The sequence below is a fragment of the Dermochelys coriacea genome, chromosome 2 (genome assembly GCF_009764565.3).
Source record: "Dermochelys coriacea isolate rDerCor1 chromosome 2, rDerCor1.pri.v4, whole genome shotgun sequence".
NCBI lineage: Eukaryota > Metazoa > Chordata > Testudines > Dermochelyidae > Dermochelys > Dermochelys coriacea.
The window spans coordinates 97,673,246-97,693,059 of record NC_050069.1 but is presented as its reverse complement, the minus strand read 5'-3'; the positions used below and the strand labels follow the sequence as shown (position 1 = coordinate 97,693,059).

Here is a 19,814-nt window from a genome sequence, read left to right as displayed (position 1 = left end):
AACTTGAAAAATGACTGAGCATCATGAGGTACATGAATGTCTACCTCTAATAGCTATTCTTTTCCAAGGGAAAAATAGGTACTGGTAAAGCCTTCTGGAGTGACTAAAGGCTGCATAAATTAGGGAGGCAAATGAAACATAAAATGTGAATTTATTGTAAAATTTAACTGAACATCACTTATTATTTTGATACCTGTTTCCTTTTGAAATTTCAGGCACAAGGTGGTGATGGATTTCTGCAACGAATCAAGAGAATAATTTATGATGCCAAGTCTACTATAGTGGTAAGTAAAACCCAACATGCAGTTGGAATACAAAGTAAAATAGCATCATATTATCAAGGTCAAAAAGACTTGCATATCTTTTCAAAAAAAGATTAAAAAATGTCTTTACTCAAAAGTCACTGAATGTATTCCCAGTAATTACACACATGCTGAATTTAAAAAAAAAATACCTTCAAATGATTGAAGAAAATTTTACAAATTGTTTTGAAATATATTTTACAGAGTACTGAAATGTTGAATTTTTGGTGTCAGAAATATGATGGACAGTTTCCTTTTTATTTCTTGTCAATTAAAATGAATAAGGTCAAGTTTAAAGACACATCACAGGAGGATTCAAAAGCTATCCAAAAGCTTTGTTTCTGACATTTCTGGAACCCATTTACTGACAGTTATGGAACCTACCTACACTGAAAAATGTTACTGTCAGTCCATTCAGTTAAGGTATAATACTATACTTAGTGAAGTTTTAAAGGGGTATTTTAGGTTACTAGTCTAATTTTTTGCTTACAGAAAGTCCAGATGTGGTACTGAGTATCTGTTGTGTAAATGTATGGATGTTGGGAGAGGTTTCCCTTCTTTTTATGAGTCAATTAAGGTTAAGACCTTGGTGGAAAGATTTGGATAAAACCATTTCCCCCCCCCCCCCACTGCAGACAAGCAAGAAAATCTTTATAATAAATTACACACAAAAAAACTACATTAAAAGAATATGTAAAGGTTGCAAAGTCAAGCCCTCAAAAGTTAGGAAATGCCTGTTTTAAAGTTGCCTGTGAGACATTAATTCATTCCCCTTATGCGTACACCTCAGGATACTGTCTTTAATAACATGATCACATACTATTTTTTTTCCAGAGGAACCCTCATTCAGTGTACTGCATGGACTGTGCTCATTTAATTAGCAGTTATTCAGTATTTTGTTTTTTTCCTGTTTAATGTGCCCCCCCCCGAGCCATATTTACTGCATATTATTTGCACCCTGCTCTGAAGACAAATTATTAATTTTTGTATAGGCTTTTATGTGGTTCTCATCACTACAGTTTGAGTGACTTCACAAACTTTAGTTACTCTGTCTTCACAACACCCCGTGAGATACTCTCAGACTTTAAGACGAGAAGGAAAGATCATGATCATTGTCTGACTTCCTGTACATCATCTGACTCAGCCACCCACTGCTGTAATAGACCATAACTGCTGAGTTATTGATGTCTTTAAATCACTATTTAAAGACTTCAAATTACAGAGAATCCACCATTTACTCTAGTGATCTTTGCTCCATGCTGCAGACGAAAGCAAAAACCCCACAGGGTCTCTGCCAATCTGACCTGGGGGGAGGGGAGGATTCCTTCCCGACCCCAAATATGGTAATCAGTTAAACCCTGAGCATGACAGCAAGATCCACCAGCCAGACACCTGTGAAAGAATTCTTGGTAGTAATTCAGAGCCCTCCATTAGTGTCCCATGTCTGGCCGTTGGACATATTTACTAACAGCCTCAGATGGGCCACTTTTTATTGTAGGCAGTCTCATCATACAAATCTGTCCATAAACTTATAAAGCTCAGTCTTGAAGCCAGTTAGGTTTTTTGCCCCCTCCCCTGCTCCCCTTTGGATGCTGTTCCAGAACTTCACTTCTCTGATGGTTAGAAACCTTCATCTAATTTCAAGCCTAAACTTGTTGGCCATTTTATATCCATTTGTTCTTGTTCCCACATTGGCTCTTAACTTAAATAACTCCTCTCACCATTTTACAGATGGGGGGCTGAGGCACAGAGAGATTAAGGTCAAAACTATCCACTAGGTTAGAGTGCCTTATTTAAGACATCTGGGACCTGATTTTCAGAGTATTTAAAATTATATAGCACTTCATATGTTCAGAATACGGCTCCCACCAAGTTCAGTTGCAGCTGAGAGTGCTCCGCACTTCTTCAAATCATACCAAACATCTCAAATCAGATATCCCTACAATTAGAAATGCTCAATTAGTGCCCACCCATAAAAGGTTGGTTTAAATTACTTGCCTAGCATAAAATAGGAAGTCTGTGTCAGAGGCAGGGATAGAATCCAGTTTTCAAAAGCAACATTCAACGGTCTAAACCATGAGACCATCCTTTTTCTTCCTTCTGTCCCCTGCCTCATTTACTGCATAACTTCCAACATTGGAAAAACAAAGTGGGAGCATACTCAAGCATGCTTAGTGAGGATGGAATCTTAGAGATTTTAGTTGTTAAACTCTAGCAAGTCTCTACTGAGCTTGTACTAACTGAGGTAGGCATATAACTTAGCCAAATGCGGACAGATTTTCCTGGGGATGTTAAAAGGCCATCTCTGCACAAAGGCTATAAAGCCTGGGGCACTAGAGCTTTCCAAAGAAAAGATTGCCAGAATTCTTTAACATATAAAAATGTTACTTTCCCTAGAAACCCATTCTCAGAAATGTCTGAACTGTTTTGGATAAAATTTATATATCTATATCTCTCTTTATATATGATGTATATATTTTCAAGTGTGTGTAAGTAAGTAATATAAAAACAGCCTAAAGCCAGCCTAAACCTGGCTTTGAAAATTTCAGCCCCAAACAGTTAGTTTGGCAAAGTAAATAAAGACAGGGTCATTTAATGGGAAGTGTCAGGCAACTTTAGTATTAGGTTCTATGCTGGCACATTCCAAACTTCAGTGTGTTTTTAAAGTCTCAATATGAAACTCAACAGTTTCTCATGCCTCTTTTCAAATTACAAAATACATAGTTGTCATACTACTTTTCAGCTTCCCAGTGAAACCATTTCTCTTCAGGTTCAAAGTTTTTCATAAGTTAAAAACAGAATTGGCATAATGGCTCTTACACCTTTTCCAAGAAAACTGATTTCATCTATTAGGGTGTTTAGAAATAAATATAGTGAAACTTGTAAGAAATGCTGTAAGGTATCTTAAATATCCCCTAAAGTGCTTTTGGTTTCAATTATATTTCAACAGTCTGTATTCAAGAGTTCTCCACTTCTGGGCTGCTTTCTCTTTGGTCTGCCACTGGGTGTCATTAGCGTCATGTGTTATGGAATCTGCACAGCTGATACCGATGGAGGTATAGAGGAAAATGAGACATCTAAAAAGGAAACTGGAGATAGGGAACTTACAGATGAAGGCAGTGAGGAAGAACAAGAGCAGGAAAACAAAGAAAAATCTGCAGAACTTTCAGGCGGAGAACATGGACAGAAACATATATTTGATAAGAAAAAAGACTAAGTTGCCTAGTTTAAAAAATTGTGTAGAATTTCCAAATAGCCTTATTTATTGAAGTGAGTCATTTAATGATGATCTTCACAGAAGAGGACCTTTTGTCTGTATTTTGCTAGTTTTGACTTGCATGTATTCAAATCTTCTTATCAAATACGGTTGGGGGAAGGTTGGGGACCCAAATGCTTTCTTAATTATTTTTGATTAACATTTTATTATTCTGACTACTGTCTCTGAAGATTAATGTTCCTAAACTGTTTGTTCACAGGCAACAATCAGGTAAAATATTCTATACCCCTTTCTACATGTGATAATCTAGTAACGTTGTGTCTGACATATATCAGGATCATCTTTTTATGTGAATAGAAGTGGAAAAGTTGCAGGAAAGCTTAGAATGAAATACGTAAATCTTACAGACCCTTCGAAATTCTGATGTCTAAAGATGGCTTGAGCTTTCCATATAGACATTCTTATTTTAGTTACTGCACGTTGTTTTGAAAGAAATACCTTTTGTACGTTTTAAAGTTAAAGATAATTTGTTATTAATTACAGAAGTGCTTTGTTATATGACAGTACTAAAATCAGTTACTGGCAGTTTTCCACAGAAGTTGTGTTAAATGCAAGACCCAAGAAAGAGTTTTTTATTAAAATAGTTCCTAAACAAGTAAAAATTGTTTGGGGACTGCATTGTAAAGAAGTTTTGTCATGAGAATGCTAGTCCTTGTTTGGGCTTTACAAGTAAAACTTATTAATTTTTTTTTCCGAGTGTAAATTATTTACATATTCTGAAAAATCTGGGTGCAGCTTGATAGTGGAAGAATAAATAGAAGCATCCTCAGTCGGTTAATCCTCTCATACAGTTCTGCAAGGAACTTTAACCAAATACATTTTCAAAACTTTTTTTGAATGGTTTGATTCACATTAATCTTAGGTTTCAGAGTAGCAGCCGTGTTAGTCTGTATTCGCAAAAAGAAAAGGAGTACTTGTGGCACCTTAGAGACTAACAAATTTATTTGAGCATAAGCTTTCGTGAGATGAAGTGAGCTGTAACTCACGAAAGCTTATGCTCTAATAAGTTTGTTAGTCTCTAAGGTGCCACAAGTACTCCTTTTCTTTTTATTAATCTTAGGCTATGTCTACACTGGCAAAGTTTTTTCGCCAAGAGCTTAAAGAAAACTGCTGTTGTGTGTTCACATTGTCTTCCACTGGCGGGATAGCATGCTCACACTTGCGGCACTTGCATCGCCAATGAGAGCAGTGCACCGTGGGTAGCTATATCACGGTGCAGCTCTCTCCCTTCTGCCACTAGGTTTTGTAGGAAGGTGGAGGGGATCGCAGCAGATGAAGCTTCAGTGACCGATGATGCACTGCTTTCCGTCCCAGCATTCCATGTGCTTCCGTCTTCAGTTGGCAGCATTTTTCAACGTCCCTTGTTTTCTGCTTTCCCTGCCACATCTATCTGCAGGAATGGATCCTGCACTGCTCTCCACTGCTCTGCTAGTTCTCACTAGCACATTGCAAGTGGCAGTGGAGTTATTCTTGAAGTTACAAAGGCAGCAGCAGTTACAATTGCCTGACGCGGTGTCCGACATGCAAAGCAGCAACATTAGATTGCTTTTGACATTCACAGAGGAACTGAACACAGAGGAACGTCGCTTTTGGACTCGGGAAACTAGAACACAGAGTGGTGGGATTGCATTGTTATGCAAGTCTGGGATGACAAGCGGTGGCTGCAGAACTTTCAGATGCCCTGGAACTGTGTGCTGAGCTCGCCCCAGCCCTGCCGCGCAAGTACTCCCAAATGAGATCTGCCCTCTCGATAGAGAAGCATGTGACAATCGCAGTGTGGAAATTGGCTACTCACAAACTAGTTTGGAGTGGGGAAGTTGACTGTTGTGCCTGTGTTAACGCAAGTGTGCATCCTGCTGCAAAAGACCGTGACTCTTGGCAATGTGCGTGAAATTGTGGATGATGTTGCAGTAATAGGTTTCCCTAACTGCGGAGGGAAGATAAATGGCATGCATATTCCAATTCTGGCACCGGACCACTTTGCGATCAGTCGGAAGGGATACTTCTCCATGTTTTTTCAGGCACTTGTGGATTACAGTGGGCATTTCGCTGACATTAACGTGGGGTGGTCTGGAAAGGTGCATGACGCATGTATATTTAAAAACACTGGCCTGTACAGAAAGCTGCAAGCAGGGATGTTCTTTCCAGACCAGAAGATCACCGTAGGGAAAGTCCAAATGCCCATAGTGATTCTAGGAGACTCTGCATACCCCTTAATGCCATGGCTCATGAAACCATACACTGGAAACCTAGATAGCAGTAAGGAGCTGTTCAACAACAGGCTGAGTAGAGTGGAGTGACCGTTGAATGTGTGTTTGGCCAATTCAGGGCACACTGGTGATGCCTAAATGGCAGGTTAAACCTGAATGAGGAAAATATTTCCATGGTTATAGTTGCATGCTGTATGTTTCATAAGATTTGTGAAGGGAAGGGCGAATGGTTTACTCAGAGGTGCACTGCCGAGGCAGAATGCCTGGCTGCTGATTTTGAGCAGCCAGATACCAGGGCTATTAGAGGGGTTCAACAACAATCAGGGATGCCATGAGGCAACACTTCGAAGTTGAAAACCACTAATGTTTGTTGCTAGGCTTGGGACTGCAATGATTAATTACATTTGGTATGCTAGGAAGCAGTTGCGATTGTTAAGACCTAGGATTCAATGTAAGGAACTAATAAAAGTGCCTGTTAACTTCCAGGTGCCATGAGGTGTCTATCACACCTTGCATGGAAACAAATAAAGAGTGCTTATAATTCAAAAAACTTGGCTTTTGTTGCCAAATAAACCACAACACCACATGGACACATACACACAGACACACTTTTGGTGGGGGGAGAAGGTACAGACGGGGGGATGATTTTCATAGCTGATTATAGGTCCAGCTTTCATTTGAAAAGCTGTCTGCGAGGATAAAGTGTTGAGGAAAGCACCAAGTTCCAGAAAGGACTGTAGGGAGAGTTTGGGGAGTGCACGAGAAAGAGTTCTGCATGTGCTGAAGGGGAGGGCGGGCACACATCTGCTCAGTCTGCAGTGTAACAAGAGTCTGGAGCATGTTTGTTTGATGCTCCAGCACTCCAGCCTCTCTGTGGCATCCCAATTGTAAGAATCCTTCTCGTTTTTTCTGTTTTTTGCTTTCCCTCCACTTCTTGCATTCAGTGTTTTCTGCCTCTGACTGCTGCAGCACCACCTGAAACATATCTTCCTTAGTCCATCTCGGCTGTCTTATTATCTTGTGCAGATGCTCTGTTGCTGTTGGAGGGTTGGTTCTCAAGATCAAGTCTGGATAGGCATAATTAACAATAAACAGAAGCACTGTTGTCAACTACACACGGATCATTGAAACAGTAACATTAATACACTGCTGGTAACATATCTATCGCTCTTTTGGTGATCCTAGGAAGCACACATGAAGCAGAAGACCCCATGAATGGTGAGTGAAGCCAGGAGCAGAGGCCTTGTTTATTGCAGAAAAGCAGTCTGAAAAGGTCGTGGGACACTTATAGGGAGCAACACTCTAAATTTTCCCACTATATTTCACGGGTGATGGTCACTATGGAAGATCTCACTCCTGAGGGTAAACAGGGAAGCAAGGGTGGATCTGCTACATGCTTGCAGCTTCTACCCAGTCCCTATGTTGCTTGCCTGTGTGCTCCATGCCCAAGTAATTGCAGAGTGATGTGGTAAAGTGTCTCTCAATCGGGGAAGGAACAAAAGCAGCTCTGCCAAGGTACCTCCGGCAGAGGATTGCTGAGTACTTCCAGGAAAGTTTCCTAGAGATCTCTCTGGAGGATTCCCACGAAATCTTGGCATGCATCAACTGCCTGTTCCAGCTAACTGTGCAGGGAAATGCCCAGCACACAGAAACAAAGCCAGCCTTCTACATTTCTCTGCCCTCAACCCGCTTCAGAAATTCCCAAAGCAAGACCACTTACCAAGGGTCTCCTCTCCTGCTTCTGGCTCTCCAGAGAGCAATTTCAGAAACTGGAGTGGAGGACAGCTCTTGACTGGGCTCCACATCTTCTTCGGGCTCCACATCTTCATCAATGACTTCCTCTGGGTTAGGTCCACTTCCCACTGGCTCCAGACCTGCCGAAGTATCGACAGTGCTCTTTGCAGTGGAGGTGGGGTCGCCACCTAGGATAGCGTCCAACTCCTTATAAAAATAACAGGTCTGGGGCACAGTACTGGAGAGACAATTTGCTTCCCTCGTCTTGTGGTATGCGTTCCTCAGCTCCTTCACCTTTGCTCTGTCCTGCAGCGTGTCCTGGTTATATCCTTTTTTGTGCAAGCTGCGCACAATCTGGCCGTAGGTATCAAAATTCCTACAGCTGAAGCCCAGCAGAGGTTGGACAGCCTCCTCTCCCCAAACACTTATCAGATCCAGTAGCTCTGCAGTGGTCCAAGCGGGAAATGGTTTGCTGCATGGAGCCTCCATGGTCAGCTGAGAAAATGTGATGTGAGCTCTGCACGCTGAGCAAACAGGAAGTAGAATTTCAAAATTCCCTTGGCTTTAAAGGGGGAGTGGCAGAATGTTGTTTACCTGGCATCAGGTCAGCAGAGTTGAAACTGTTGACCAGAGTGGTCAAGATGACCGTCCGGAAGCCAATAGCAATGCTAAAATCAAGCACGGTGTCTACACTGGCACTAAGGGGCCAAAGTCTCGGTGCAAAAGCCCAATAACTCTCATGGGGTGGTTTTATTACAGCACTGCAACTGAGGATTTTCAGCGCAAAAGTGGCTTTGCAACACGTACACCTCTGCTGTTTTGTCACCAAAAGCATCCTTTGGATGAAAAAACTTGCCAGTGTAGACCAGACCTTAAGTGCAGATTGTGACTTATTTTTAAAGAGAAAAACATTTTATTTAAACACAAATTTTTGAGCAAGGGTTGGTGTTGATACTTGCATTTGAGACTACAAGTTGTAGATGTGGAAGGAAAGTTAATGGAGCCATTGTTAGCACTGATAGAAAGAGGAATATTTGTCAGTGGAATGCATTTTCGTTAGCTATTTAATCATGAAAGTCATTTTTAATACAACCCGATGACACTGAACAGGACTAAATTTTCTCCAGAGTTGAGATCTCAAGGGATAACCTGTGGTTCTTTGGTTGGCATTGATGCCATGGAGATTTCCATAGCAAACAAACTTATGCTCCTCTTTCTCTCAGTACTGAAGCTATATAAGATTCAGTTGGATAATGAGCCAGGAGTTTTTCCAGCTTTGATGTTTTTAAAGGACATATTACAATATAATTACATATTACAATATAATATATATATATATAGTAATGTCTTCTGTATAAGGCAGCTTAATCACTTAATATATTACATGCTATAACACTGAATTAACAGAAATAGTTCTAAATAAAAATATGGATAATTTTAAATAGAAGATTTTGTGTTGGTATTAATCTACAGGTAAATTGAATTTGAGACAACTGCAGCATTCTTTTCCCTGTAGAAGAAAGTTGTTTATTTTAAAATAGTTTAGTAACATCTGGCTTTGTGCAGAAGCAGCAGAGCAGAACACAATAAACTAAATGCATGACTTGAGAGACTTTGCAGTGAAAGGGTGGCAGATGAGTACATCATAGAGATTAAGAACTTATTTTCAGAAACTTATTTTTCTGAACTTATTTTCAGAAAGCTCATTTTCTTTGAGCTGTGGTAACTGACAAATTTGGAATCCTGCATTTTCATTTTCTTTAGGAAAGAGATTCTCCTACTGTCCCTTGAAACGACTATCTTCCTGTAGAAGAGAGTACATGAGTACTTTTACTTAGCAAATATAAAAATTGCAGGTGTGTAGTATGGCTCTTTTGCCTCCTCTCTCCCCCCATATGAATTTCCTCTTTTCATTTATAATAAATAGAAATACATATTTTAACTTTAGTTGTAAATAGAAAATTGAGTTATCTTATTAAACATTTTTTTAAGCTGTGGAAGACTTTCCAGACCTTTTAGTCTTTGTTGTCTTACATTTGAAGAGTGAGAAGCTTGTAGTTATTTTATATTTTGTTTCAAAACTTCTTTAAACATGGTGCAGGTACAGTTGTATTATGTTACAAAACACTTCACTTAATAGCAGGCCACTTGAGTTTCCAGTAACTTTCAGTGTTGGCACAACTCAGTGCTAAATAATCAGAATGTGAGTCTGAGCAGTGAGGAATATCTTGCTGCTTTATCCGTTATCTGTGATTCTGCCTTTTTTATTCCGCTGTGGAGATTTCAGTTAAGATACCTGTCTTTTCAGTTAGTTATCGGAGTCTGAATATATAATTTTGTACAAGGTCAAAAGTCAAAGTGGCTTTTTTGGGACTTCTCTGCTCATTGTGTTGTGTTTAGAAAAAATCTAGATTTTTTTTTTTAAATCTTCCCCCCCCCCCCCAGAATTCTGTTGCATAGAATTCAGTTTTAACCACCACCCCATACGACTTAATTTTCCATAGTCTTATTTTGTCAGTAGTTTCTGTTGCTACAATAGTAGCCAAACACTTTGTTGAGAAATGGTCTAGTGGGAAATGGAACTGGAGATATCTACATGCACCAGGAAAGACAGGACTCACTAGTGCCTGGTATGGAACATTAAGCTGCGAAATTTCTGGTGGTTTGATCAGTTAGACTTAATAGAAGGGCACATGTCTGTCAGTCACTTTATGAATTGTCAGGATAACGAGATGTGTACTAACCTACAAAAATCCAAGCTTTAAATGTACTGCCATTTTCATCAAGCTGTGCTCCCATCTGTGTCTGCCTAGGATGGGGAAATCAGACAGAACTTGATTATATTTAAAATTCCCCTTTAGCTTGAAACATGGGCAAAGACAGGCTTGTGGTGTAAAATGAAAGGATTTTCATTTGATCATGTAAAGAATTTAGTACACTGAGAGGTGGAACAGGTTTTCTATTTTATCTTGGATGGATGCATTCTCTAAAGGTTTCTGAAGATAACTTAATATACTAATTTCTTGAGTGAATGAAATAATGCTGCTGCTTTGAAAGTCAAGTGTAAGCCTTTGTTTTTCTACAATAAAGAAATTGAAAAGATTTTGCTGCCTTTTATTTTTTTGATCATGCTGCATTGTATATAGTTGGACAACTTATTTTTTGAAGGGCCAGCATTTCCTATAACATTCCTTATTCTGTGCCTAAAATGTGCTTATCTTGTTCTGGAAGTCTACATGGTAGCTCTCAAAAAGAACACTGTCTTCATCCAATCTGATACTTTACTTCATGCATTTTGAACTTCCTCATTAAATTCTTTCCATAGACATCTTTCCTATTCCTCTTCTTGAATTATTCAGTATAACTAACGGTATAAAAATGCACTTAGGAAATGAAATTTTAAAAATGGTGGTCCCCCGGGTTTTCTCAAGCTCATACAGGTGTTTCTTCAGCCAAAGGAAGCAGAAGTGCGTTAGTTTATACACCCTTTTTAAACAATATTTTGAAACCTTTTTCTAAAGGCAGTTCTGAAAGAAGTTATACATCCCATGTTTTTCGTGTACTAATTATTATCGAACAACACTTACACAAAAGCTCCTTTACTGGTTCAATATCTGTTTAGAGATGTATTCGCCAAACAGGGGTGCCCACTTACTAAAACGTTAGTGTTCAAAATTAAATGTTTAAAGTATTGCTTTCCATACTTTAAGTCAAAAATTCATCCATTTGTATGAGTGACATAAAATTGCTTACCTTTGTAAATAGGGTAGAAAAGTTTAACTTGCTCTGTTTGGTTGCTTTTTTCTCTTTCTTTGATTAAGTCCAATACCTTACTGGTAGTAGCTGATTGGTATTTATATTGAAGTTGCACCTAGAAGCCCCAGGCAGGATTGAAACTTCATTGTAGCTGTACAAACATAAGATCCCTTTCCCAAAGAGTTTTAAATATAAAAAGTTTATGCATATTTCAGGGATGCATAGCAGTACAAAAAACTGACTATAGATCATATGGCTCCCAAGTCCAATGATACAACATAGAAATCTTTGCAGTCTTATGTCTAACCACAGATTCTCCCAACATTTTAAAGCACATCAGGCAGTAACTATCTTTTGTATATCTATTATAGGGCTGTCAAGCAATTAAAAAATTAATTGTGATTAATCGCACTGTTAAACAGTAATAGAATACCATTTATTTAAATACTTTTGGATGTTTTCTACATTTTCAAATATATTGATTTCAGTTATAACACAGAATACAAAGTGTACAGTGCTCACTATATTTATTTTTGTTACAAATTTTTGCTCTGTAAAAAAGATAGTATTTTTCAATTCACCTAATACGAGTACTGTAGTGAAATCTCTTTATCATGAAAGTTGAACTTACAAATGTAGAATTATGTACAATAAATAACTGCATTCAAAAATAAAACAATGTAAAATGTTAGAGCCTACAAGTCCACTCAGTCCTATTTCTTGTTCAGCCAATTACTCAGACAAACAAGTTTGTTTACATTTGCAGGGGATAATGCTGCCCGCTTCTTGTTCATGTCACCTGAAACTGAGAACAGGTATTCTCATGGCACTATTGTAGCCGGTGTTGCAAGGTATTTACATGCCATATGTGCTAAAGATTCATATGTCCCTTTATTGCTTCAACCACCATTCCAAAGGACATTCGTCCGTGCTAGTGACAGGTTCTGCTCGATAACAATCCAAAGCAGTTTTCAGAGTAGCAGCCGTGTTAGTCTGTATTCGCAAAAAGAAAAGGAGTACTTGTGGCACCTTAGAGACTAACAAATTTATTAGAGCATAAGCTTTCGTGAGCTACAGCTCACTTCATCGGATGCATCTAATAAAGCTTATGCTCTAATACATTTGTTAGTCTCTAAGGTGCCACAAGTACTCCTTTTCTTAATCCAAAGCAGTGCGGACCAACGCATGTTAATTTTCATCATCTGAGTCAGAAGCCAGCAGCAGAAGGTTGATCTTTTTTTTTTTTTTTTTTTTTTTGGTGGTTCAGGTTCTGTAGCTTCTGCATTGGAATTTTGGTCCTTTAAGACTTCTAAAAGCATGCTCCACACCTCATCCCTCTCAGATTTTGGAAGGCACTTCAGATTCTTAAATCTTGGGTTGAGTGCTGTAGCTATCTTTAGAAATCTCACATTGGTACCCTCATTGCGTTTTGTCAAATCTTCAGCGAAAGTGTTCTTAAAATGAACATGTGCTGAGTTATCATCCAAGACGATTATAACATGAAATATATGGCAGAATGCAGGTAAAATAGAGCCAGAGACATACAATTTCCCCCACCCTAAGGAGTTCAGTCACAAATTTAAATACTGCAATTTTTTTTTAACACGTGTAATCAGCATGTCCTCTGGAATGGTGGCCAAAACATGAAGGAGCATAAGAATGTTTAGCATATTTGGCATGTAAATACCTTGCAATGCCGACTATAAAAGTCCCATGCGAACGCCTGTTCTTGCTTTCTGATGACATTGTAAATAAGTGGGCAGCCTTATCTCCTGTAAGGGTAAACAAACTTGTTTGTCTTACTGATTGGCTGAACGAGAAGTGGGACTGAGTCGACTGGTGGGCTCTAAAGTTTTGCATTGTTTTGTTTTTTGAGCACAGTTATGTAACAAAAAAAATCTACATTTGTAAGTTGCACTTTTACAATAAAGAGATTGCATTGCAGTACTTGTATGAGCTGAATTGAAAAAAATATTTTTTGTTTATCATTTTACAATGCAAATATTTAAAATAAAAAATATAAAGGGAGCAGTATACACTTAGCATTCTGTGCTGTAATTAAAATCAATACATTTGGAAACGTAAAAAAAATCTAAATATTTAATAAATTTCAGTTGGTATTCTATTGCTGAACAATGTGATTAAAACTGATTAATTTTTTTAATCATGATTAATTTTTTTGAGTTAATCGCGTGAGTTAACTGTGATTAATTGATATCTATTACATTGGATAATCTTTTTAAATGTGGTTGTACATACTGATTGAAATCCAAAACCTTGTCTACAGTGGGCTTTTGTCAGGCCTGTGGAACTTCGTTACATTCTTAAGTGTTTTCCAAATCCGAAGTTCCTAATATGGTCTATTGGGCAGTATAGACATTCCAAAATGGTGAAACTGCTAGGGTTGGGGTTTTCCAAGCACAAAGTACACTGGGTAAAAGAGAATAATCTTTTGCTCTTCTTTAGCACCTTCCATCTAAGACTCAGGCACTAACTTTATGAATTTCCCTTTGTTGAAAATGTTTTGTTGCCTTCATGTCAAAACATTTCTTTGGCCATCTGAGGTGAAGCAATTTCTTGCATGATAGGCTAGCGAATTACCAAAATGTTGAATTTGTGATAGTTCCTCCTGGTGTTGAAACCAATGAAATTCTCATGGCGGGGAGAGGTGATGTGTACCAGCAGAGCACAAATATTATTCCTTTTCCTTCTAGTTCTGTAACAAAAAGCCATTTGTGTGTGTCTCCACATTTGTCCTTCTTTCTCTTACTTGTCTCTTCTCTGTTCCACCCACAAGTTCTTATTCTTTGCTGCTTCTTTTTTTTTTTTCACTTTTTAATTTTAATTTTACTGCTACTTTTCTTTATTTTCACTCTTAGAATTCTGGAGCACCATTTTGGTTCTAGTTCCTAGGTTTCCTGTTGCCTACAAATTTCTCCGCTGCCAGCTTCAGCACATGGTGTGGGAGTGATCCACCTGAGCTACTTTTTAGTAAACTTGTATATGAAAGCAAACTCTGTTTTCTCCCTGTACTGTGCCCACCTCTAAGCAACACTATTCATTTTCTCTCCTGAATACGTTTTACACACCAGTATATTCAAAGCATGATGGAGTACTTTACAATATCCACCTACCTACCTGGAAAAAATATTTTCCTTCTGTTTTGAAGGATGACACCAGTGACAACAATTCCCATATTTTTTTCTTTTATTATCTAGATGGTAAATTAGATCTTAAATGTAAGCAGGCAAAACATAAGACTAAGGGTATGAAATTAGGTCGAATTTATAGAAGCCGGTTTTTTAGAAATTGTTTTTATATAGTCGATTGTGTGTGTCCCCACACAAAATGCTCTAAGTGCATTAAGTGTATTAACTCGGCAGAGTGCTTCCATAGTACTGAGGCTAGCGTTGACTTACGGAATGTTGCACTGTGGGTAACTATCCCACAGTTCCCGCAGTCTCCACCACCCATTGGAATTCTGGGTTGGGATCCCAATGCCTGATGAGGCAAAAAACATTGTCGCGGGTGGTTCTGGGTACATGTCGTCAGGCCCGCCCTGCCTCCCACCATGAAAGCAAGGGTAGACAATTGTTTTGCGCCTTTTTTCCTGAGTTACCTGTGCAGACGCCATACCACGGCAAGCATGGAGCCCGCTCAGCTCACTGTCACCCTATGTCTCCTGGGTGCTGGCAGACATAGTACTGCATTGCTACACAGCAGCAGCAACCCATTGCCTTGTGGCGGCAGATGGTGCAATAGGCCTGATAACCATCGTCATCATGTCCGAGGTGCTCCTGACCACCTCGGTAAGGTCGGTCAGGAGCGCCTTGGCAGATATGGGTGCAGGGACTAAATTAAGAGTGACTCAACCAGGTCATTCTCTTTAGTCCTGCCGGCAGTCCTATTGTACCATCTTATGGCGAGCAGGCAGGAGATGTGGATGCCTAGCAGTCTTACTGCACCGTCTGCTGCCAGCCAAAGATGTAAAAGATAGATGGAGTGGATCAAAACAAGAAATACACCAGATATGTTTTATATTCATTTGTTCCCCCGTCCCTCCCTCCATGAAATCAACGGCCGGCAATCGTTTCAGTGAGGTCTGCCAGGGGCACCTTGAAAAATTTAATGGAGATTCAGTCCTGCCTGAAATACTGGGGGAAAGATAGCTCAGTGGGTTGAGCATTGGCCTACTAAACCCAGAGTTTTAAGTTCAATCCTTGAGGGGGCCATTCTGTGTGACACTTGGTTTTCTTTCTCCTTGATGTAAAGCCACCCCCTTTGTTGATTTTTAATTCCCTGTAAGCCAACCCTGTAAGCCATGTCGTCAATCGCCCCTCCCTCCGTCGAAGCAATGGCAGACAATTGTTGAGCGCCTTTTTTCTGTGCAGACGCCATACCACAGCAAGCATGGAGCCTGCTCAGATCACTTTGGCAATTAGGAGCACATTAAACACCACACGCGTTATCCAGCAGTATATGCACCAGAACCTGGCAAAGTGAAACCGGGTGAGTAGGCGACGTCAGGGCGGTGACGAGAGTGATGAGGACATGGACACAGAATTCTCTCAAAGCCCGGGCCTTGGCAATGTGGGCATCATGGTGCTAATGGAGGAGGTTCATGCAGTGGAACGCAGATTCTGGGCCTGGGAAACAAGTACAGACTGGTGGGATCGCATAGTGTTGCAGGTCTGGGACGATTCCCATTGGCTGCGAAACTTTTGCATGTGTAAAGGCACTTTCATAGAACTTTGTGACTTGCTTTCCCCTGCCCTGAGGTGCAAGAATACCAAGATGAGAGCAGCCCTCACAGTTCAGAAGCGAGTGGCAATAGCCCTGTGGAAGCTCGCAACGCCAGACAGCTATCGGTCAGTTGGAAATCAATTTGGAGTCGGCAAATCTACTGTGGAGGCTGCTGTGATGCAAGTAGCCAACGGAATCAAAGATCTGCTGATATCAAGGATAGTGACCCTGAGAAAGTGCAGGTCATAGTGGATGGCTTTGCTGCAATGGGATTCCCTAACTGTGGTGGGGCCATAGACGGAACCCATATCCCTATCTTGGCACCGGAGCACCAAGCCAGCGAGTACATAAACCGCAAGGGGTACTTTTCAATAGTGCTGCAAGCACCGGACATTTCACCAACATCAACGTGGGATGGCCGGGAAAGGTACCTGATGCTCACATCTTTAGAAACTCTGGTCTGTTTCAAAAGCTGCAGGAAGGGACTTTATTCCTAGACCAGAAAATAACCATTGAGGATGTTGAAATGCCTATAGTTATCCTTGGTGACCCAGCCTACCCTTTAATGCCATGGCTCATGAAGCCATACACAGGCAGCCTGGACAGTAGTCAGGAGCTGTTCAACTACAGACTGAGCAAATGCAGAATGGTGGTAGAATGTGCATTTGGACATTTAAAAGCATGCTAGCGCAGTTTACTGACTCTGTTAGACCTCAGCGAAACCAATATTCCCACTGTTATTACTGCTTGATGTGTCTCCACAATATCTGTGAGAGGAAGGGAGAGACGTTTATGGCGGGGTAGAAAGTTGAGGAAAATCGCCTGGCTTCTGGTTACATGCAGCCAGACACCAGGGCAGTTAGAAGAGCACAGGAGGGCGTGGTGCGCATCAGAGAAACTTTGAAAACCAATTTCATGACTGGCCAGCCTATGGTATGACAGTTCTGTTTGTTTCTCCTTGATGAAACCGCCTCACCCGCCCTTGGTTCACTCTACTTCCCTGTAAGCTAACCACCCTCCTCTCCTCCCTTCGATCACCACTTGCAGAGTCAATAAAGTCATTGTTGCTTCATATTCATGCATTCTTTATTAATTCAATACACAAATAGGGGGATAACTGCCAAGGTAGCCCGGGAGGGGAGGTGGAGGAGGGAAGGACAAGGCCACACAGCTCTTTAGAAGTTTAAAACTTATTGAATGCCAGCCTTCTGTTGCTTGGGCAATCCTCTGGGGTGGAGTGGCTGGATGGCCGGAGGCCCCCCCGACCATGTTCTTGAGCATCTGGGTGAGGAGGCTATGGAACTTGGGGAGGAGGGCGGTTGATTACACAGGGGCTGTAGTTGCAGTCTGTTCTCCTGCTGCCTTTCTTGCAGCTCAGCCATACGCTGGAGCATATTAGTTTGATCCTCCAGCAGACTCAGCATTGAATCCTGCCTCCTCTCATCATGCTGCTGCCACCTTTCAGCTTCAGCCCTCTCTTCAGCCCACCACCTCTGCTCCCGGTCATTTTGTGCTTTCCTGCACTCTGACATTGTCTGCCTCCACGCATTCATCTGTGCTCTGTCAGTGTGGGAAGACCGCATAAGCTCAGAGAACATTTCATCGCGAGTGCATTTTTTCACCTTCTAATCTTCACTAGCCTCTGGAAAGGAGAAGATCCTGTGATCCTTGAAACACATGCAGCTGGTGGAGAGAAAAAAAAAAGGGACAGTGGTATTTAAAAAGACACATTTTATAGAACAATGGGTACGCTCTGTCACGGTAAACCTTGCTGTTAACATTACATACATAGCACATGTGCTTTCGTTCCAAGGTCGCATTTTGCCTCCCCCCCACGTGGCTAGCCCCTACCCCCTACCTCCTCCCTGTGGCTAACAGTGGGGAACATTTCTGTTCAGCCACAGGCAAACAGCCCAGCAAGAACAAGCACCTCTGAATGTATCCGTAAGAAAAGAACCCTATTTCAACCAGGTGACCATGAATGATATTACTCTCCTGAGGATAACACAGAGAGATAAAGAACGGATGTTGTTTGAACGCCAGCAAACATACACTACAATGCTTTGTTCTACAATCATTCCCAACTTCATGCTACTAGCCTGGAGTGGAATAAGGCTGCCCTCCCCAGAAACCTTTGCAAAGGCTCTGGGAGTACATCCAAGAAAGCCACGAATGACAGGGCAAATTAATCACTAAACACACTTTAAACCATGTGTACTATTTAAAAAGGTACACTCACCAGAGGTCCCTTCTCTGCCTGGTAGGTCTGGGAGGCAGCCTTGGTTGGCTCCAGGTCCAGGGTGAGAAACAATTCCTGGCTGTCAGGAAAACTGGTTTCTCCACTTGCTTGCTGTGAGCTATCTACAACCTCATCATCATCTTCCTCGTCCCCAAAACTTGCTTCCGTGTTGCCTCCATCTCCATTGAAGGAGTCAAACAACATGGTTGGGGTAGTGGTTGCTGAACCCCCTAAAATGGCATGCAGCTCATCATAGAAGCAGCATGTTTGGGACTCTAACCCAGAGCAGCCGTTTGCCTCTCTGGTTTTCTGGTAGGCTTGCCTCAGCTCCTCAATTTTCACACGGCAATGCTTCGAGTCCCTGTTATGGCCTCTGTCCTTCATGCCCTGGGAGATTTTGACAAATGTTTTGGCATTTCAAAAACTGGAACGGAGTTCTGATAGCACGGATTCCTCTCCCCATACAGCAAATAGATCCCGTACCTCCCATTTGGTCCATGCTGGAGCTCTTTTGTGATTCTGGGACTCCACCATGGTCACGTATGCTGATGAGCTCTGCATGGTCACTTCTGCTGATGAGCTCTGCACTCACCTGCAGCTTGCCACGCTGGCCAAACAGGAAATGAAATTCAAAAGTTTGCGGGCCTTTTCCTGTCTACTTGGCTAGTACATCTGAGTTGAGAGTGCTGTCCAGAGTGGTCACAATGGAGCACTCTGGGATAGCTCCCGGAGGCCAATACCATCAGCTTGCATCCACAGTACCCCAAACCCAGTACCCCGGCAAGGCTGATTTAAGCGCTAATCCCCTTGTCGGGGGTGGAGTAAGGAAATCGATTTTAAGAGCCTTTAAGTCGGGGAAAAAAGGGCTTCATCGTGTGGATGGGTGCAGGGTTAAATCGATTTAACGCTGCTAAATTTGACCTCAACTCGTAGTGTAGACCAGGGCAAATAAACCATAAATAGAGGTAGAAGAAAAAATGAATTAGCTTAGGGAGGATTCATATATGAGTTTGTGTCAAGAAAAATAAGATCTGCCTGTACACTCTGCCTTCCAGTAACAGAATATGAATGACTGTTTCGGGGTATTGGTTTGTTGGTTGGTCTTTTTTATGGGGGTGGGATGTGGTGGAAGGACTTTGATCTCAAAATTAAAGTTCTTTATTGTCAAACAGCAGAGCCAGTCTCAAGGCAACCTAACAAGCGCAGCTGGTCTATAATAAGTTCTGTCTGATTGGCTACTCTGCTTGATTTACGGAAAGGATCAGCAGACCATCTCTTGGGCCCAGCAGAAGTTCAGAGGCTGCTCAAAGATGGGGCATGTCTTCTGAATCAGTAGAAATCAGAACCGTTTACATGATTGTCTCCTTGCACACCAGTGGGTCCCTGCTACCCATGATGGCATTTGGGTTTTTACAACATTGATTTTAATTAATTACCCAGGAAAGAATTCTCTGTAGTATCTGGCTGGTGAATCTTATCCATATGCTCAGGGTTCAGCTGATCGCCATATTTGGGGTCGGGAAGGAATTTTCCTCCAGGGCAGATTAGAAGAG

At 41.1% G+C, this 19,814-nt stretch overlaps 1 protein-coding gene across 2 annotated transcripts in view; it reads left to right on the top strand.

Moving 5' to 3' along the window:
* Window positions 1-10,626, top strand: part of TMX3 (thioredoxin related transmembrane protein 3) — a 60,613-nt gene extending 49,987 nt beyond the window's left edge. For both annotated transcript variants that reach the window (XM_038390477.2, XM_043508163.1), the window contains exons 15-16: window positions 216-284; window positions 3,253-10,626. In XM_038390477.2, the coding sequence (XP_038246405.1) occupies window positions 216-284; window positions 3,253-3,519 (336 nt within the window). In that variant the 3' untranslated portion in view covers window positions 3,520-10,626. The remainder of the gene's footprint in view (window positions 1-215; window positions 285-3,252) is intronic.
* Window positions 10,627-19,814: the final 9,188 nt, after the last annotated feature.